The sequence below is a fragment of the Desmodus rotundus genome, chromosome X (genome assembly GCF_022682495.2).
Source record: "Desmodus rotundus isolate HL8 chromosome X, HLdesRot8A.1, whole genome shotgun sequence".
Taxonomy (NCBI): domain Eukaryota; kingdom Metazoa; phylum Chordata; class Mammalia; order Chiroptera; family Phyllostomidae; genus Desmodus; species Desmodus rotundus.
Genome location: NC_071400.1, coordinates 87499600 through 87517089, shown reverse-complemented (window position 1 = coordinate 87517089; position 17490 = coordinate 87499600). Strand labels below are relative to the sequence as shown.

At 42.1% G+C, this 17490-nt stretch overlaps 1 protein-coding gene across 1 annotated transcript; it reads left to right on the top strand.

Annotated features, from left to right (window-relative positions):
- The first annotated feature begins 14412 nt into the window (after nt 1-14412).
- On the top strand, nt 14413-17255 carry SAT1 (spermidine/spermine N1-acetyltransferase 1). Its single transcript, XM_053917596.2, has 6 exons — nt 14413-14653; nt 14903-14954; nt 15049-15132; nt 16368-16469; nt 16568-16608; nt 16741-17255. The coding sequence occupies exons 1-6, from the start codon at nt 14588-14590 to the stop codon at nt 16909-16911; spliced, it is 516 nt and encodes a 171-aa protein (XP_053773571.1). The 5' UTR covers nt 14413-14587; the 3' UTR covers nt 16912-17255.
- The last annotated feature ends 235 nt before the right edge of the window (nt 17256-17490 follow it).

Sequence of the window (17490 nt, the reverse complement as noted above, 5' to 3'; positions counted from 1 at the left end):
GGTGTGGCAGGGGTCACAGGTGTTGCTAAAGTAAGCAAAGGTTGAGAACCACTGACATAAAGGGAAAGAAAAACGGTTCCTCTTCTAATCTCGGCCTGCCCCCTAGTGTTGAAAAGTTGGAGATCTTGTCCAGCGCAGAGAAATTCAAGGCCACAGCGTTAAATATGATTTTACCCTAACACCTTATTCTCCACTTCATTCCACAAATAATTTTTTAAAGATTTTATTTATTCATTTCTAGAGAGAGGGGAGGGGAGGGAGAAAAGACCGAGAGGAAACATCGATGTGGGAGAGAAACATCAATCGGTTGCCTCTCGCACACCCCTAGCCAGGGACCTGGCCCACAACCCAGGCATGTGCCCTGACTGGGAATTGAACCAGCAACCTTTCTGTTCACAAACCCAGCGCTCGACCCACTGAATCGCACCAGCCAGGGTTCAACAAATTCTTTATTTTTATTTTTATTCTTTAGATTTTATTTATTTTTAGAGAGAGAAAGAGTAAGGGAGGGAGAAAGAGAGGGAACCACACCAGCCGGGGCCAACAAATTCTTATTGAGCTGTTTCCAGTGTGCCAGATATCATAGATGCTGAGGACATAACAAAGTAGATAAAAATTCCTGCCTTTAGGAGGCTTACCTTACAGGAAAGGAAGTCAGCAAGCAAGTGAGCAAATAACATTTCAACCATGGTAAGGTGGTCTAAAGAGGAAATAAGGTAATGTGAGAGGGGATCTTTGGAGAAGATGCTAATTTCCTAGGAGACAGCGTCCATATTGTGTTATCCCCTCTTCTGATATCCCATGCTTGGCAAAAATTTGCCAATTTTAATCAAATAATGCATTTGACTGGGATGGAGTTTTGGAGGAGTCTTGGTGAAGAGACTGGATAGTGGCCTAGAAAGCCACAGAAAGGAAGTGACATTGGAGAGAGTTCTTCTCTTAAAGAAAGAGACTAAATTATCCAAATTGAATTTTCCAGTTTCATAACTAAACCCTTTACAATAAAGCTAAGAAAGTTATCCAAAAATTAACAGGGAACGTGTTTATTTGCCCTTCTGTAGCACACTATCACACACACCTGGCTAACTTAAGTGTGTTGTTTTAATTAAAGGCATCTGTGGAAGTTGGCCAAGTACCACTGCATCAATGGCCCAGCTGAGCATTTCCTGGAAGGAGAGCTTCCTGAACGACTTGGCAGTGTCACCATCACTACTAAGCCAGATAAAATTTGTACTGGAGGCACCTAGGGCTGTGCATCCTCAGCGGAAGTGAGTTGAATAAGCAAGACATCCCTTTTTGCTGCATTCTCAGATGACTCAGTTCCATTTCCTAGGGGAAGTAATATGCCTCTCAGAACAGTTCTGAGCTGAGCCCCAACTCACTGAGGGAGAGTCGCCACTTGGCTAACATGAACTCTGTCCCTGGGTAGACAGATCTCCAATCCATCTCCCCCTTGTGTCATGTTTGTTCAAGTGAAGACACACATATCATGTGCCTACTCTGTGAGAGGAAGTCCTCTTGATGCTGGAGCCACAGACTGCAAATAACAGCCCCTGCCTCTGAGGGGCTCTTGTCTGGCTTCCTGACTCATTTCATAGATAAGCAAACTGAGGCTCTGAACTTTCTGATTGCTCGTTCTGGTCTGTTCATGCTGTAATACTCCCTTGAGTGCCTTCCTCCCTTCATGGACTCACCAGGCCTAACTGAAGTTCTGCTTCTTCTAAGAGAATTTCCTGGCTCCTGTAATCATTATTAACTTTTACTTTCTCTGCACTTCTATTTCACTAAGTCTGTACCTGACAATTTATCACTTAATTATACTTTGCCTTGTACTAGTACTTTAATTATATGAAGTATCTTTGTGGTACTCCAATGACACTATAAGCTTCTTGAAGACGGGAGTCATCTTTTAAATTTTAAGCCTGGGTTCTAGTTCATTCTCAATATCTAGTTCCAATTTAATTGATTGGATGATAGAAACCAGCTTTTGAGCGGGCTACTAATGGGAGGGGGGAGGAATGGTAGGCAACACGTCCACCTTCAAAGGATAGTTTAGTCCAGGGGTGTACAACGTGTGGCCCACAGGCCACATACCACCCAGAATGGCTGTGAATGCAGTCCAACACAAAATCATAAATTTACTTAAAACATTATGAGATTTTTGTGTGTAATTACATGTTGCAATATATTTAATGTGTGGCCCAAGACAACTCTTCTTCTTTCAGTGTGGCCCAGAGATGCCAAATGGTTGGATACCCCTGGTTTAGTCCTAACCCAGCCTTCAAAAACCAGCTGGACTGGGTTTAAAGAACCTTCCCCAAGAGCATAATATAAAAACCAAAGGGTCTACATTAGAGATCATATTCACAATCCATCCAAAAACAAACAAGCAAGCAGAGTAGAAACAGACTCATAGATACAGAGAACAGACTGACGGTGCCAGACAGGAGAGGGGATGGGGGAATCTCGAAGGGTTTAAGTTATTGCATGGATAATGAACTGATTAAATTTAGGATGCTGTGGAGGATAGCTTTTGAGGTTGACACTTATCACAGATTAACTAACTTGTCCTCCCATACAATAAATCACCCCCTTTTCACTTTTTTATGGCTGAATCATATTCCATTATATATATGCACCACTTCTTTATCCATCGCACATACTCTTTGACCCAGTATTCCAGTCTGAAAGGGTCAGGCCAGTTTCCCAGCCCGCCAGACCGCTCATGACCCCATCAGGACAGTTTTCCAACCCGCTGGACTGCCCATGACTCAGTTATCTGCTGAGCCACACCCTCCAGGGTGTGAATTGCATGTCTTGGGCCTGACTGTACATCTTTTGCATTGGTTTCATTTAACAACAAGTACTTTAAAAAATAAAAATAAAAAAGTAAACGCTTATAAGTTAATATTTCCTTCTTGTATCCCTTTCACACATGTGAGTAAGTTTAAACATTCCACATAGGGGAAACAGGCACTGTTGGGGTATTCACTGGAGAAAGCTGCGTGGGTCCCTGTCTCCCATACTGGCTCACTGGGCTGAAATGCCTTGTTGAACTCACCATGGTTCAGGTACTGGTCCTAGATACACAGGTCAGACACTTGATTTGTCACTTTGCTAAAGTTGAGTCTATGTCCCTATCAGGCCTCACATCAACCAAAAGACTAATAAATGAAATAAGAATATCAGTTTCTTAACTCATAATGAATGTGGGACTGCTTGGGTCCCGCGAGAAACCCCGTTATAATCAGAACATTTACTGATGGGTATGGCATCACTTGCATTCAGCTAAGATATATTTACTAGAAATTAAGTATCACGAAGGCAAATATTTTTGTTTGATTTTCTATTCCTATAATTACTATGGAAACTATAATAACACCTGAAACAATAAAAAAAATCTGTCAAATAAATGGCATAATTAAATAATGTCAAAGAAGGAGAGGCTGCTGTATCTATCTCCACAATATGCAAACTCCCATCTCAAGAGTCAGCTACTGGAGTTCTTGCCTCAATCACGGTATCTTGCTCCAGGACAGGGCCAGGTTGAGCAGTGCTAATTTTGGCCCCTGAGATTCTTCTTTTTCTACGTTTTTAGGACTTATCCTAGCAGACACCTTTAGTTGCCTCCCTTATCCATCTCAAAACATAAAGGGAAGCCATCTGGGGTATTCTCAGAAAGATGTTGCTTCCCAGACAAAAAGATAAAGCCTCATCAGAAGAACAGTTTTTGCTACTGACCTCTCCCCCTGCTTGGGATGCTGATGTGAGGACATACTGCTTGCAGCTATTGCAGCCCTGCATGTCCATGAGATGAGCTGCGGGTTACCGGCAGAGTGGAAAACAGCCCAGATCATTGACAGCACGGTTACTGGCAATTGCTAAACTAGTCCTGCAACTGGCTGCCTCCGGGCTTCTCATAGAGCTTTTTAAAGCTTCTATGGCTTAAACTATTCTGTTAGCTGTACTCAAAAGCATTCCTAACTGATACAATGATCGAGTTCCTTATAAGATGTACCTTCTCTCTTCAGATATGTTAATACATTCATTCAGTTAACAGTCAAATATTGACTGGTCTGGGATACAGTTTGAATATCTCTTCTTGATTTTAAGTTTCACTTTTAGATGCTATCCTAATTTCGCTCATTTCTAATTCCATTGCCCAAATCATGCAACCACCCCAACTGTGACAATACTGAGTACGTCAGGTCTCCTTTCCCAGCGCTCCTTTGCCTGACCTGTTACTTCTTTCAAATCCTTCCAAGTCATGCCAGGTTGCAGGCATTTCTGAACCAAAATAATCTCTTCTATCATCATAAACAGAACCCATTACAATGCTGATATTATCATCAACAAAAGCTATTCAATTCCATTTGTGGGAGTCTGGATATCATGTTTGCTTATTCTTTATGTCTTTCCAATCTTGAGAAATAAATACAAGATGTTTTAGGTTTTCCCTTGGTAATTACTTTCCTGATAGAAATAAGGTATCAAAAACAACAGTAGTCCACACTTCTGTCTGACCCATCTGCTGTTTGTTCGTCTTTTCTTGTTTTCCCTTGGATTATTTTTTTTTATTAATCCATTTTATCTCCTCCACTGACTTGCTAGCTATACCTTTTTTTAGTATATATCTTTTTTAAAAAATATTTATTTTTAGAGAGAGGGGAAGTAAGGGAGAAAGAGAGAGAGAGAAATACTAATGTGAAAAAGGAAACATGCCGCCACCCCCCATCTGGGGACCTGGCCCAAAACCCAGGCGTGTACCCCAGTTGGAAATCGAACCAGTGGCCTTCTGGTTCGCAGGTTGGCATTCAATCCACTGAGCCACACCAGCGAGGGCATAGTATTTCTTGTAGTACAAGTTCACTAGTGATGAATTCTCTTGGCTTTAGCGTATCTGAAATGTCTTTATTTTGCCTTCATCTTTGGAAGAATTTTCACCAGGTATAAAATTCCAGGTTGACAGTGTTTAACTTTCCATGCTTTACAAATGTTGTTCCACCATCTTCTAGTTTGCATTGTTTTTAATGAGAAACCAGTTATCAGTCTCATCTTTAAGATTTTCTCTTTATTACTGGTTATCAGAAATTTGATTCTACAGCACCTTGGTGTGGTTTTCTTTACGTTTATGCTTTCTTTAGGTTTATGTTTATGCTTGGAGTTCCCTGGAATTCTTAAATATTTTTTCATTTATAGTTTTCAATGAATTTGGAACATTCTGAAATTGAGTTAAAAAATTGCAAAATTGTAAATCGTGTTTCATTGCTATATATTGCGGAAGGTAAATGAAGAATGCTTAACCACTACGCACAACCATTTATCAGCTTTTTGCTTTTAACCATGGCTCCCGAGCCTAAGCACTGAAAGAAAGTTTGGGAAATTGTTCTATCTGCTGTCCTGCCCAGGTTCTGAGCACTGTAACGGCATAATTTCCCTCTGTCTGGTATCGCTGTAAAATACCTGCTAAAATAAAAAGACCTCTAGTCAAATTGGAGGTGTAGGTAAATATGGCTCACCTCCTCACAAAACCAGCAAAAATTACAACTAAACTACAAAACAACTACCACCCAGAATCATCAGAAAATCAAGCTGTATGAAAGTCTGACAACCAAGGAATTAAAGAATTCCCATTCATCCAGGCAGGTTGGACAGGCAGAGATGTGGAGACACGTGGAGATGCCCAGAGACATGGAGACGCAGAACAGGTGGTCCCACACCCACGTGTGGTCGATAAAAATTGACAGGGATATTTCAGGACTGAGGGATCCCAGCCCCAGACCAGACCACTGAGCCCAGGGTTCCAGTGCCAGGAAGGTAAGTCTCCATAACTTCTGGCTGTAAAAACCAGTGGGGATTGGGATGGCAGAAGAAACTGAGGGATTCTCTTCTTCCAAATAGGACCACACAAAGACATATCATAATTAAAATGCCAAGTGTTAAAAAGAGAATTTTAAAAGCAGCAAGAGGAAAGCAGATAATTATCTACAAAGGAGTTCCCATAAGACTGTCAGCTGATTTCTCAAAAGAAACTTTGCAGGCAAGAAGGGACTGGCTAGAAGTATTCAAAGTGATGAAAAGCAAGGACCTACACCCTAGATGACTCTACCAACAAAGCTATCATTTAGAATGGAAGGGCAGATAAAGTGCTTCCCAGGCAAGGTAAAGCTAAAGGAATTCATCATCACTGAGCCATTATTACATGAAATGTTAAAGGGACTTATTTAAGAAAAAGAAGATTAAAACTATAAACAATAAAATGACAATAAATTCACAACTATCAATAATTGAATCTTTAAAAAAAACTAAGAAAACAACCAGGACAGGAATAGAATCACAGGTATGGAGATCATTTGGAAGGTTATCAGCTGGGAGGGGGAAAGGGGAGAATGAGGGAAAAGGTAGAGGGATTAAGAAGCATAATTGATAAGTACAAAATAGAGGGAGGTTAAGAACAGCATAGGAAATGGAGAAGCCAAAGAACTTATATGCGTGACCCATGGACATAAACTAATGGGGTGATTGCCAGAGGGAATAGGGGTGCTGGGTGGAGGGGGGCAAATTGGGACAACTGTAATAGCATAATCAATCAAATATGTTTTAAAAAGAAGGAAAAAAGTTGTGTTCTGATTAATATGATCTGCATAATGGCCTTTTCAACATTTTCTCCAACTTTTACTAACTCCAGGTGTGCTTTATAGCTGAATGTTAATCAGGTCACAGATGAGGTCCACTTCTACAGTGAGTCAGGGTTGCCAATAACTTATCCTAGGTGATGTGTCCTGGACTGGATCTTGTCCACCTGATGTCTACCCAGGCAGACAAAATGGGCGGAGTGCAATAGGCGTTGCCATACTGAGTACCCAGCCTCTGCGATGATGCCTGCTTCTATGACCGTCGGGGCAGGCCTCCTTGGTTGGAAAACACTGACAGAATCATTGCACATTTATTATTCATGAGGAAGGTCAAAGTTTCATGACAAAGGTTAATGAATAAGAGAATGATCATGTGTAAGGGCAGGATAAAAACAGGTTTAGGGACAAATCCTTCTCTCTCCCCATTGAATCATTCACAATGATTCTTCCTGATCTAAAAATTGTTATAATCCCTTATAGCACCAGGTAGACAGAAAGTGATGAGCATTTAGAGGGTACTCACTATATTCTAAGCGCTCTATAAAGGACTGTACAACAGCATTTAATATTCACAACCCTAGGAGGAGGAAACTATTAACTCCATTTTACAGATAAGTACTCTGAGATTCAAAACCCTGTCCCAAATCACACAGTTGAAAACTGGCAGCGCTGGGATTTGTATCTGCCTGGCCTCAAAAATCCCTGCTTTTTCTGCCACACAAGCGCACTCAACTCCACCAACCAAAAAGTACTTACTAAGTCAACTACCCTTAGGCTCCATGCCAACAAGATGGCATTGTCTAAGTCTCTTGTCTGGATGAGAAAACCCCTTCTTCCCGTCAGATGATGAATATGTATACCATCTATGAGGGAAGAATATAAATAAACGAAGAGCAGCGGACCATCTTCAAAGTACTGGGATAACACTTATCTCAGAAAGAGTGATGGTGTTGGGATGCCCCAGATTCACTGACTAGGTGTCCAGAGAGGAATCCTCCAAGAGCAGAAAGTCCTATGGCTTCTGGAATTCTCCTCTGGGAAGGAGTCTGGATTGAGGTAGCTTCCTGCACCTTTTAGGGCAGCAGGGATCTCTTAGCAAGTTGATTGCTTCCTTGTCTCAGGCAGTAGGTGTTCCTGACCCATAGTCCATAGTCCTACTTCTTAGTCCCATTCTTGGTATGGGGGGTGGGGATGCAGGGCACAGAAGGAAGACTTAGGGAGAGCAAGATATCGGGGAGGCTGGAATTGTCAAGAGCAAGCATTTTGGTTGTAATTAAACTAGGTGTGTGCTTGAGAAACTTAATTTGTGCAAAGGGGATCAAACGTGTTGAATATTTACTGGGGTTTTGGGTTTTTTGTTTTTGTTTTTGTTTTGCCTAAGTTCCAGCCTTAGGACAGGATATGGTAAAATCTGTCTTTAAACTTTCCGTTTTTGCCAGAAGATCTATGAGGGCTATAATTACACAGTGCTGTAATAACAGATCTCTTGCCCAAGAGTCAGGGGACCTTAATGGTGTTTCTGACTCTGTTACTTTCTAGCTTTGAGACCTTGGGCAAGTGCTTTGCCCTCTCTGGGCTTCAGTGTCCTTAGATGAAGAATTTGGACTAGAAAATCACTAACATTCCATACTTCTATGATGATAGAAATCTCAACAATACAGATTAGAGGGCTTCAAAGGAAAAAAAAATCCGTATTCTTCCAGATTATATTTATCCAGGCCAGCTTTACTTAAATGGCTGATTTCACTCCCAGTTTTCCCCCAAAGCTCTGATTGGAACTGTAGAGTTAACCCTTTTTTTAGTATAACAACAAATCTCTTCAATTTAATAGAATGTAGATGACACAGCGGGGCATCTATATAAAATAAGAAATAATACATGGTAACTAAGACTAAATGAAATCACAGCTGTAAAATGCCAAGCAAGGCATGCCACCTAGAATAGGTACTAAGAAATGCTAGTTGGTCCTGGCTGGTGTGGCTCAGTGGATTGAGCACTTGACTGCAAACCAAAAGGTAGACAGTTCAATTCCCAGTCGGGGCACATGCCTGGGTTGCGAGTCCCCAGTAGAGGGCGCCTGACAGGCAACCACACATTGATGTTTCCCTCCCTCTATTTCTCCCTCCCTTCCCCTCTGTCTAAAAATAAATAAATAAAATCTTTTTTTTTTTTAAGGGAACCGGCGACCCTTTGGTTCACAGGCTGGCACTCAATCCACTGAGCCACACCATCAGGACAATAAATAAATACTTTTTTTTTTAAAGAAGACCTTAAAATGTATTACAATTCTCTCAATCCTGTGGTCTTGGGTCCCTTTTTGATCTTCCTGCACACTTCTCCTACTTCCATCTCTCCCCCACCAAAAGGAATGACTCACTCTATATTCTCCACCTCCAGGATGAGTTCTCAGGTAATAACCTCTGTTTTCTCCAGCAGAATATACCCAACATGCGTTCACACCAGGGCCAGTGTATGAGTCTGTTCCTTCTTCCTCTGGTCAACGGAGGCTGCTCAGGTGGAGTTCCCTCCCCTATGTTTTCTTCTTTGAAGTATCCTCTATTTTCCTGGATTCGCTGTTAACATTTAATTGCCAGTTTATGAAGTGTACAAAGAATGGGAAACTGGATTCTGCACTTTAAAATCTATTATGTGTGCCCAGGAGCCATAGGGAAAAGAGGGGGTGTCTTCTACTTTGTGTACTAATAGGCAATTATTTCCTATGATCTTCTTACTGAGTAACCTCCATAGTCAGATTCATAGAGGTGATATTTTAGCAGACCTAAGGATGGCTGATTGCAGTTTGCAGATTTCCTACATATTTATGAGGAGTTAAGCCTTGATCCATGAGTTGAGTCTTCCCCTTGGACATGATTTCAGAAGGGGAGAAAGGGAGGGCTGCGGGGAGAAGGTAGGTCATACTTCTCCCTGAATGGGTGACTTACCGTGTATCTGCCCCTCAGCTCTGATTGTTCTGTCTTTTTTCTCCAGCAGGCTGACTCCCTTCCAATCATAACTGGAACTGTAAGGGCCTGTAATGTTGATCTATAAGTTCCTGGAGGACAGGGGCTATGCCATATTTTTTTAAACATTTCCCCCAGGCATGACGGTTGGCAGGAACCAGACCTTAATATTTGTTGAATAATAAGCCGGCTTTTACTGCCCTTCAAATGCACACACACTTCAAGGTGACCCCTCCCCATGATCCTCTCTGCTGAGTGTGGGCAGGACCTACGACTTGCTTTTAATCAACAGAAGGTGTTGCAGGTGATAGGGTGTCACTCCCATGGTCGTGTTACATTCATTATGTAAAACTCCCTGTTGCCAGGCAACAAAAGCAAAAAATAGACAAATGAGACTACATCAAACTTTAAATTTTTCCTGCATCAAAGGAAACAACCAACAGAGTAAAAAAGCAACCTACTGAATTTTCAGAAAATACTTGTAAATCACATACCTGATAAGTTAATAATCAGAATACAAAAATAACCCCTGTAGTTCAACAACAACAAAAAAAACCCCTGTTTTAAAAATGGGCAAAGAACTTGAACAGACAGCTCTCCAAGGAGACATACAAATGGCCAACAAACGTATAAATAGATGTTCATAGTGGGGGGTGGAGGGAGTAAAGGGGGTTAAATATATGGTGACAGAAAATGATAAGACTTGGATGGTAGGCAGACAATGCGATATGAAGATCCTGTATCGTAGAAATGTACATTTGAAACCTATATAATCTTATTAACCAATGTCAGCCCAATAAATTTAATTTAAAATGATGCTCAACATCACTAATCAGAAATGCAAATCAAACTCACAATGACATATCACGTCACACCTACTGGGATGACCACTATCCAAAAATTAAAAAAAAATAACAATATAACAAGTGCTGGTGCAGATGTGGAGAAAAGGGAATCCTCGTGCACTGTTGGTGGGATTGTAAAATGGTACAGCCTCTATAGTAAACAGTACAGAGTTTCCTCAAAACATTAAAAATGGAATTATCATATGATCAGCAATCCCACTTCTGGGGATATATCCAAAAGAATTGAAACAGGATCTTAAAGAGATATTTGCACCCCTATATTTATTACACCATTATTCATAATAACAAAAAGATGGAAGGAACCTAAATGTCCACTGATGGGTGAATGGATAAAGAAATGCAGTATATACATACAATGGAATATTATTCAGCCTTGAAAAAGAAAATTTGTCATAGGCTACAACATGGATAAATTTTGATGTCATTATACTAAGTGAAATGAGCCATTCATAGAGAGATGCTGTATGATTCTACGTATATGAGGTATCTAAAGTACAAGCTCAAACTGATAGAGACAGAAAATGGAATGAATGGTGGTTACCGGGGCTGAGGGAGGGGGAAATGGGGAGTGGTTCAATACGTACACATACAGAGTTTCCATTTTGCAAGTTCTAAAGATCTGTTACACAATAACATGCATTTAGTTAACAGTACTATACACTTACATATGGTTAAGGTGGTAAATTTTATGTTGTGTGGGGTTTTTCACCAAAAAAAGATAACTTGCTAACAGACTGGCTTAATGCTGGCTTCATGAAGTAAATGGCCATACTGGGTAAGCCAAGGTGACAAGGTATTGCAGGTAAGCTTCTAAAAACAAAGGACAGCCCTGGCTCATGTGGCTCAGTGGACTGAGTGCCAACCTGCGAACAAAAAGGTTGTCAGTTCGGTTCCTGGTCAGGGCACATGCCTGGATTCTGGGCCAGGTCCCTAGTTGGGAGCATGCGAGAGGCAACTGATTGATGTTTCTCATGCACATCGATGTTTCTCTCCCTCTCTTTCTGCCTCCCTTCCCATCTCTGTAAAAAGAAATAAATAAAATCTTTTAAAAAACAAAAATAAAAACAAGGGATAGCCTCAACTGACAGCAAGAAGCCAAGGCCCTCAGTGAAGGAAATGAACTCTGCTAATGCCCGCAGCCTGAGTTTGCAAGTGGATTCTTCCTTCGTCACACTCCCAAATGAGAATGCAGCCTGGCTGACACCTTGGGCAGAGGACCCAGCTAAGCCATGCCTGGACCCCCCATCTACAGAAAGCACACAATAATAGACATATGTAAGTTAAGCTGCTAGATCTGCATTAATTTATGTGACAACAAATAATTAATACAGAAGAGATGTTATAAGACAACTGTTACCAAACTAAAGGGGTTTGTTCACTTGCGTGCACCCTAGCCCAGTCAAATGCAAACAGGAGTTTGCAGCAAAGAAAGTAAAGGTTTATTAGTTAAGGAAATGGCATCAAGCCTGGAATCATAGGTGAGCTTGTTGCTCTAAGACTTCTGGGGAAAACTTATTCATTATGGTGATAAAGAGAATTGGGGTCACGGTCAGGGTCATGGTCTGTACTGATTGGTCAGTGGTAGGGCAGGGGGTAGGTAGTTGGTCAGTGCACCTGGTCCTGATGCAGCCATGGGTCACTTCTTCTGGTTTCACCACTTTTCTGGGCCTGGAGCTGAAACACAACTAAGGCCTAGATGTTCTCTCTACTTTGACTACAACTGTGTGTCTGTGGTCAACAGACCTGTTCCTAAGAGTATTTGATGCCCACCGGAATCTCATTGTCCTGCAGGCTTAATGCTTAAGGGAGTGAATGTGCAAGGGGAAAGGAGATGTGTGAGTCAGGGGGCCGGATGAGGCCAGTTTGAATCAAGAGGAAAGAAAGGAGAAAAGGTCATATTAAGGAAATGAAGTTTCTGCACGGTTACACAACCTGCTTTCAAATAACTGCCTCGCTGTTGTGGAACCTTGAAATAAAACGTGTTCATCATAGAGAGCAATGACCCTTGGGTCAACAACACCAATCTGAACTCATAAACATTCATAGCCTTGGAATATGACCATGTCTTTGTCTAAAAATCACTCAGCCTTGCCCTGAGCAATGTGGCTCAGTGGGTTGGGCATCGTCCCACAAACCAAAAGGTCTCCAGTTTGATTCCCAGTCGGTCACACGCCTGAATTATGGGATAGGCTCCGAGGTGGGATCGTACTAGAAGCAACTGATCAATGTTTCTCTCCTTTTCTTTCTCCCTCTCTTCCCCTCTCTCTAAAGATAAATAAAATCTTTTCAAACAAATGAAAATCACTCAGCCTCTACATCTGGTTTCCAGGGGTCAATCTCTGTGGTTGCTTCTTGTATGTGTCCACACCAGGGATGGAACCCACAACCCTGGTGCATGGAGAAAACACTCTAACCAACTGAGCTACCCAGCCAGGGCAGGAAATCAATGATATTTTGAAAGATCATTGAGAAAGACATTTCGTAAACTCCCAGAGTGACTCACTATGCATGACGTCTCCAGAGGGTGGGAACCATAACAGAGAAGCTACTTTTGCTTTCTTTTCTACATAATCCTAGTAAAGGCAGAAAATCACTAGTTCAATGTTGGGGCAGGGTCATTTGGTGATAGTTCAACCTCTCATTTTCCATACTGAAAACACAGCAGGCTCCCTTTATGCTTTCTCTTTGACTCATCCAGAAACCCTGGCAGGGCAGCCCAAGCAAGACCCTCAGGAGGGTCTGTCCGAGAAGATGGGTTATAAAAGAAAAACTCTGTCTGAAAGAGGTCTGAATACTTGCTCCAGTGGGTACAACAGGAATAGCTATATTCTAATTCAAATCTTCTCAAACATTTTTGCTTTCAGGACATTTAAAAATGGTTGAATGCAAAAATGCTTATCTTCAAAAGTTCAGAAAACATAAGAATATACAAGCACACATTCCTTTAGTGGCCAAAGCAACAATGTCAGCAGACATCCTGTAAATTTACAATTATTTCAAAATAAAAAAAATTAAAGGGAGTAAAAGCACAGAAGATGGAGCAAGTAAGGATTACAACTCTCAACAGCAAAGGAATTCAGAAGATAGTCTGATGTCATCAATAAGTCCAACCTCAAATTCTATAAGCAGTGAGATCAATCCTTCAAAAATTTTAAGGATTAAAGACATATTTAGGCAAGGAAAACAGAAAATTTTACAAAAGCAGACATACCGTAAAGAAAATCATGATGTGTGTACCTAAAATAGAAGGAGTGTTCCCACAAGGAAGAACTAAGATTTAAGAAGGAAAAAAATATATAAAACACTCTGTTAACTCTAGAAATTACGAGTACTGTACAGGAGGAAAAAATTACTGAGAAATCCACATATCTTATCTTAGGAAATTCTCGAAGACACATGCATATACAAACACCCATTTCTTCAGTCATGCTAGTGATGACTTAATCATACATGAGTTTGCTTCTGGGAAATCCCAGCGAGGTTGAAAAAGGCAAACGAAGTCTTACAATTATTACAAAACTAATTTTGACACAGACTCCCTGAAAGGATCTTGGAACCAGAGTTCCCAAGACCACACTTTTAGAACCGCTGCTCTAATCTCCCCATTGCCCAAGGCCTAGTCTCCTGAGTTGGGCCCCAAGGGGTTCCCCTTCTCCCGCTTTTGCTAAGGTTACCAGGGACGCCTAAATTCCGAGGTCGGGCTTTCGGGAAGGCTCCATAAAACGCCGCTAGAGGGCGCCGCTAGAAAACCGGTCGCGCTCGTCGCCACCGGCGCCCGCGCCCGCGCCCGCGCCTGCGCCGGAGGGGTTCACACAAGCCCCAGAATAGAGGGCGGTGCCAGGAAGGAGGAGGGCAGTCGCAGCCTCATTGGACGAGATGCCACAGCCTCACAGGCCGGGGCGGTGCTTCTCCCTGGTAAAAAAAGCCGGCAGGGGACGGCCGAAACGGGCATACCATCCCATTCCGATCTGGTCAAGTGTTTCTGCCGCTCACCGAAGCTTCCCGGGTCATGGTGCCCGCCTGACTGAGAAGAGGAAGCTCCCGGGAAACGAATGAAGAACCACTTTCTCCTGTTGTTCAAGTACAGGGGCCTGGTCCGCAAAGGGAAGAGAAGCAAAAGACGAAAATGGCTAAATTCGTGATCCGCCCGGCCACCGCCACTGACTGCAGTGACATCCTGCGGCTGATCAAGGTAGCGGGAGGCGCTGGCTCTTCTCGGGGCGCGGCGCGGGGGGAGGGGGGAGGCTGCATTTCGTCCCGGGAGGTGTCCTTGTCTGTCAGGTTCCCCTTTTTCCACCCGCCTCCCCCAATCCCCGCGGTGCCGCCGCTCTGGGATTCCGGGAATAAATCACCGCCCCGCCCCGCCCACCCCATTGCCTCTCGGCTGCCGGGACCTCACTGTTTCTGACTCTTACCTTTTGTCCTATGTACATCGCCTCAGGAACTGGCTAAATATGAATACATGGAAGAACAAGTAATATTAACTGAAAAAGGTAATATTAGTGGCGGGGCCGGGGGGAAGAGCCTTGGGTGTCTGTCCCCTTCACCGAGGCCAACACTGGCTATCCCTGCTGCCCTTTCTTGCAGATCTACTGGAAGATGGTTTCGGAGAGCACCCCTTCTACCACTGCCTGGTGGCAGAAGTATCCAAGGAGCACAGCACTCCGGAAGGTAATGCCCCTCCCCTTCCAGAGAGTGCTAGTGTGTTGTGTAGACGTAGTGTGTGCCCTGTAGAAGCACTTACAACACAGGCCTAAGTTACTGCGAGGTTGGGTAGAAATAATAGGCAGCCGGTGTTCGAACTAGCGAGGAAAGTGAAATAGATGTGCCGCACTTACCAGGGCAGGTAAAAAGAGCGGTTTGAGTAAGTATCACAGTGCTGTGGAGACCCGGAAAAACCTGAGCTGTTTGAAAGTAAGTATCAGAGTGCGGTGGTGGAGACCCGGAAGACTTAGGTATGTCATTTGTTGGGATTCAGTTTCATGAATGGTTCCTGTTTGACCCTATCCTGTTTGAACCTCTCTTTTTGGTTAATTCTGTTAAATCACGTTTGTTTTAATTTGTCCCAATCTTCAGGTTACAGTCTCTAGCTTCGCCATGTACATGGCCCTTCCGTGTACATGGATGGGCGGGGAGGTAACTAAAAGATCCTTTACACAATAAAGTAGATGATCATGATAAAAATGAGGTAAGGCTGTATTATCACACACTTAAAACACGGTAGATCAGAAACTCGATTCTCCTCACTTCCTGTGTTTGCAACGGACTATAAAATGACAACAAAGTTTAATTTGAAATCTTTGCCTCCGTTTGGAATTGTAGACACCAAATAAAACGATTATTTTATTCTATTTGCTGGTCTCAGTTAACTGGTCAGAAGACAAAAGTAAAAGGGGAAGTGATTTGGGTGGGTGCTTAAGTGTTTTTTTCTGAAGTTTGTTCCCCAAGCTAGAAGAGATGAGCAGAAAACAAGAAAATATAAGGGATGAAGTATTTTTTAGAGACAATGTGGATGTTTCTCTATACCACTGCTTCTTCTGGCTTAAAAACTGGGGAGAGCAAATTGACAATATTTTCATTGGAAGGCGGGTTCTGAAATTAAACCTTGTACTTTTGGCCTAATGTCCTGACCTTAAGGAAGCAGAGTTTCTGAACTACAAGCGTCTGCTATGCTGAATTGCCGCATAAGCCTTATTCCCAACTCCGCATGCCACTATATCGATAGGATGTGAATAATGTGTGGGTTTAGTTTAAGATCATAGCATTTTGGCTCTGACAAGTAATGAAAGCATTCTCGCTAATACATGCTTTTTTATTTTCTAAAACCTATGATGCACTTTGGATTTTGCAGCTGCAGCTTTCGTTAATGCATTTCACCTATAGCTCATGTGATACTCTGATTACAGGACACAGCATTGTTGGTTTCGCCATGTACTATTTTACCTACGATCCGTGGATTGGCAAACTCTTGTATCTTGAGGACTTCTTCGTAATGAGTGATTACAGAGGTACGGTTGAATTCAGGAGGGTGGCCCTAAAGAGAAATCAGGGCTTGCAGTCAGTCCTTCAAGTGACTTTTTAAAAATGCGACCTGTCTTTTTTTTAGGCTTTGGGATAGGATCAGAGATTCTGAAGAATCTAAGCCAGGTACGTTTTGGTTTTTCGTTTCTGAATTTGGAAGGCTTAATGGATTATTTTAATGACTGAATCAAAACTGGGTCCTGGAAAGCAGGTGAAATGTCCCGGAGTCTGTGTTTTACTCTCCCCTGTGTGTAACAGGTGGCGATGAAATGTCGCTGCAGCAGCATGCACTTCCTGGTAGCAGAATGGAATGAACCATCTATCAACTTCTACAAAAAAAGGGGTGCTTCTGATCTGTCCAGCGAAGAGGGATGGAGACTCTTCAAGATCGACAAAGAGTACTTGCTAAAGATGGCAGCAGAGGAGTGAGGAGTGCTGGTGCAGACTACACCTTCCATTCTATTTTAGAAAAAGTTCTCAACTTATCTTGCTTCCTATCATGTTTGTAGTGAAATAATAGAATGAGCACCCATTCCAAAGCTTTATTACCAGTGGCGTTGTTGCATGTTTGAAATGTGGTCTCTTTAAAATGGCAATGTAGTTTGGAGTCAGATTTACCCTTGAACATCTTTCAATAAACAACAAGGTGGTGTGATCGTAATGTATATGAAAAAAACTTCATTCTTGTGAGTCATTTAAATGTGTACAATGTACACACTGGTACTTAGAGTTTCTGTTTTGATTCTTTTTTAATAAACTACTCTTTGATTTCATTGTTTGGTGTATGCATTTTTACTCATCCTCTATTTCTGAACACAGTTTTCTTGCTGTTGAGTGCAAAATAAAAATGGCCAGGAAACATAACCTAAAACCTTATAATTGCTTAAACAAATCTGGCAAGAAGCCAGATGAATTCCAAGGTTTTATATCTAGCAACACCTATAAGATAACTTTACATTGATGACACTGTACATTTGACCGGCGCAATTTTCAAGAGCTTAGAAACTG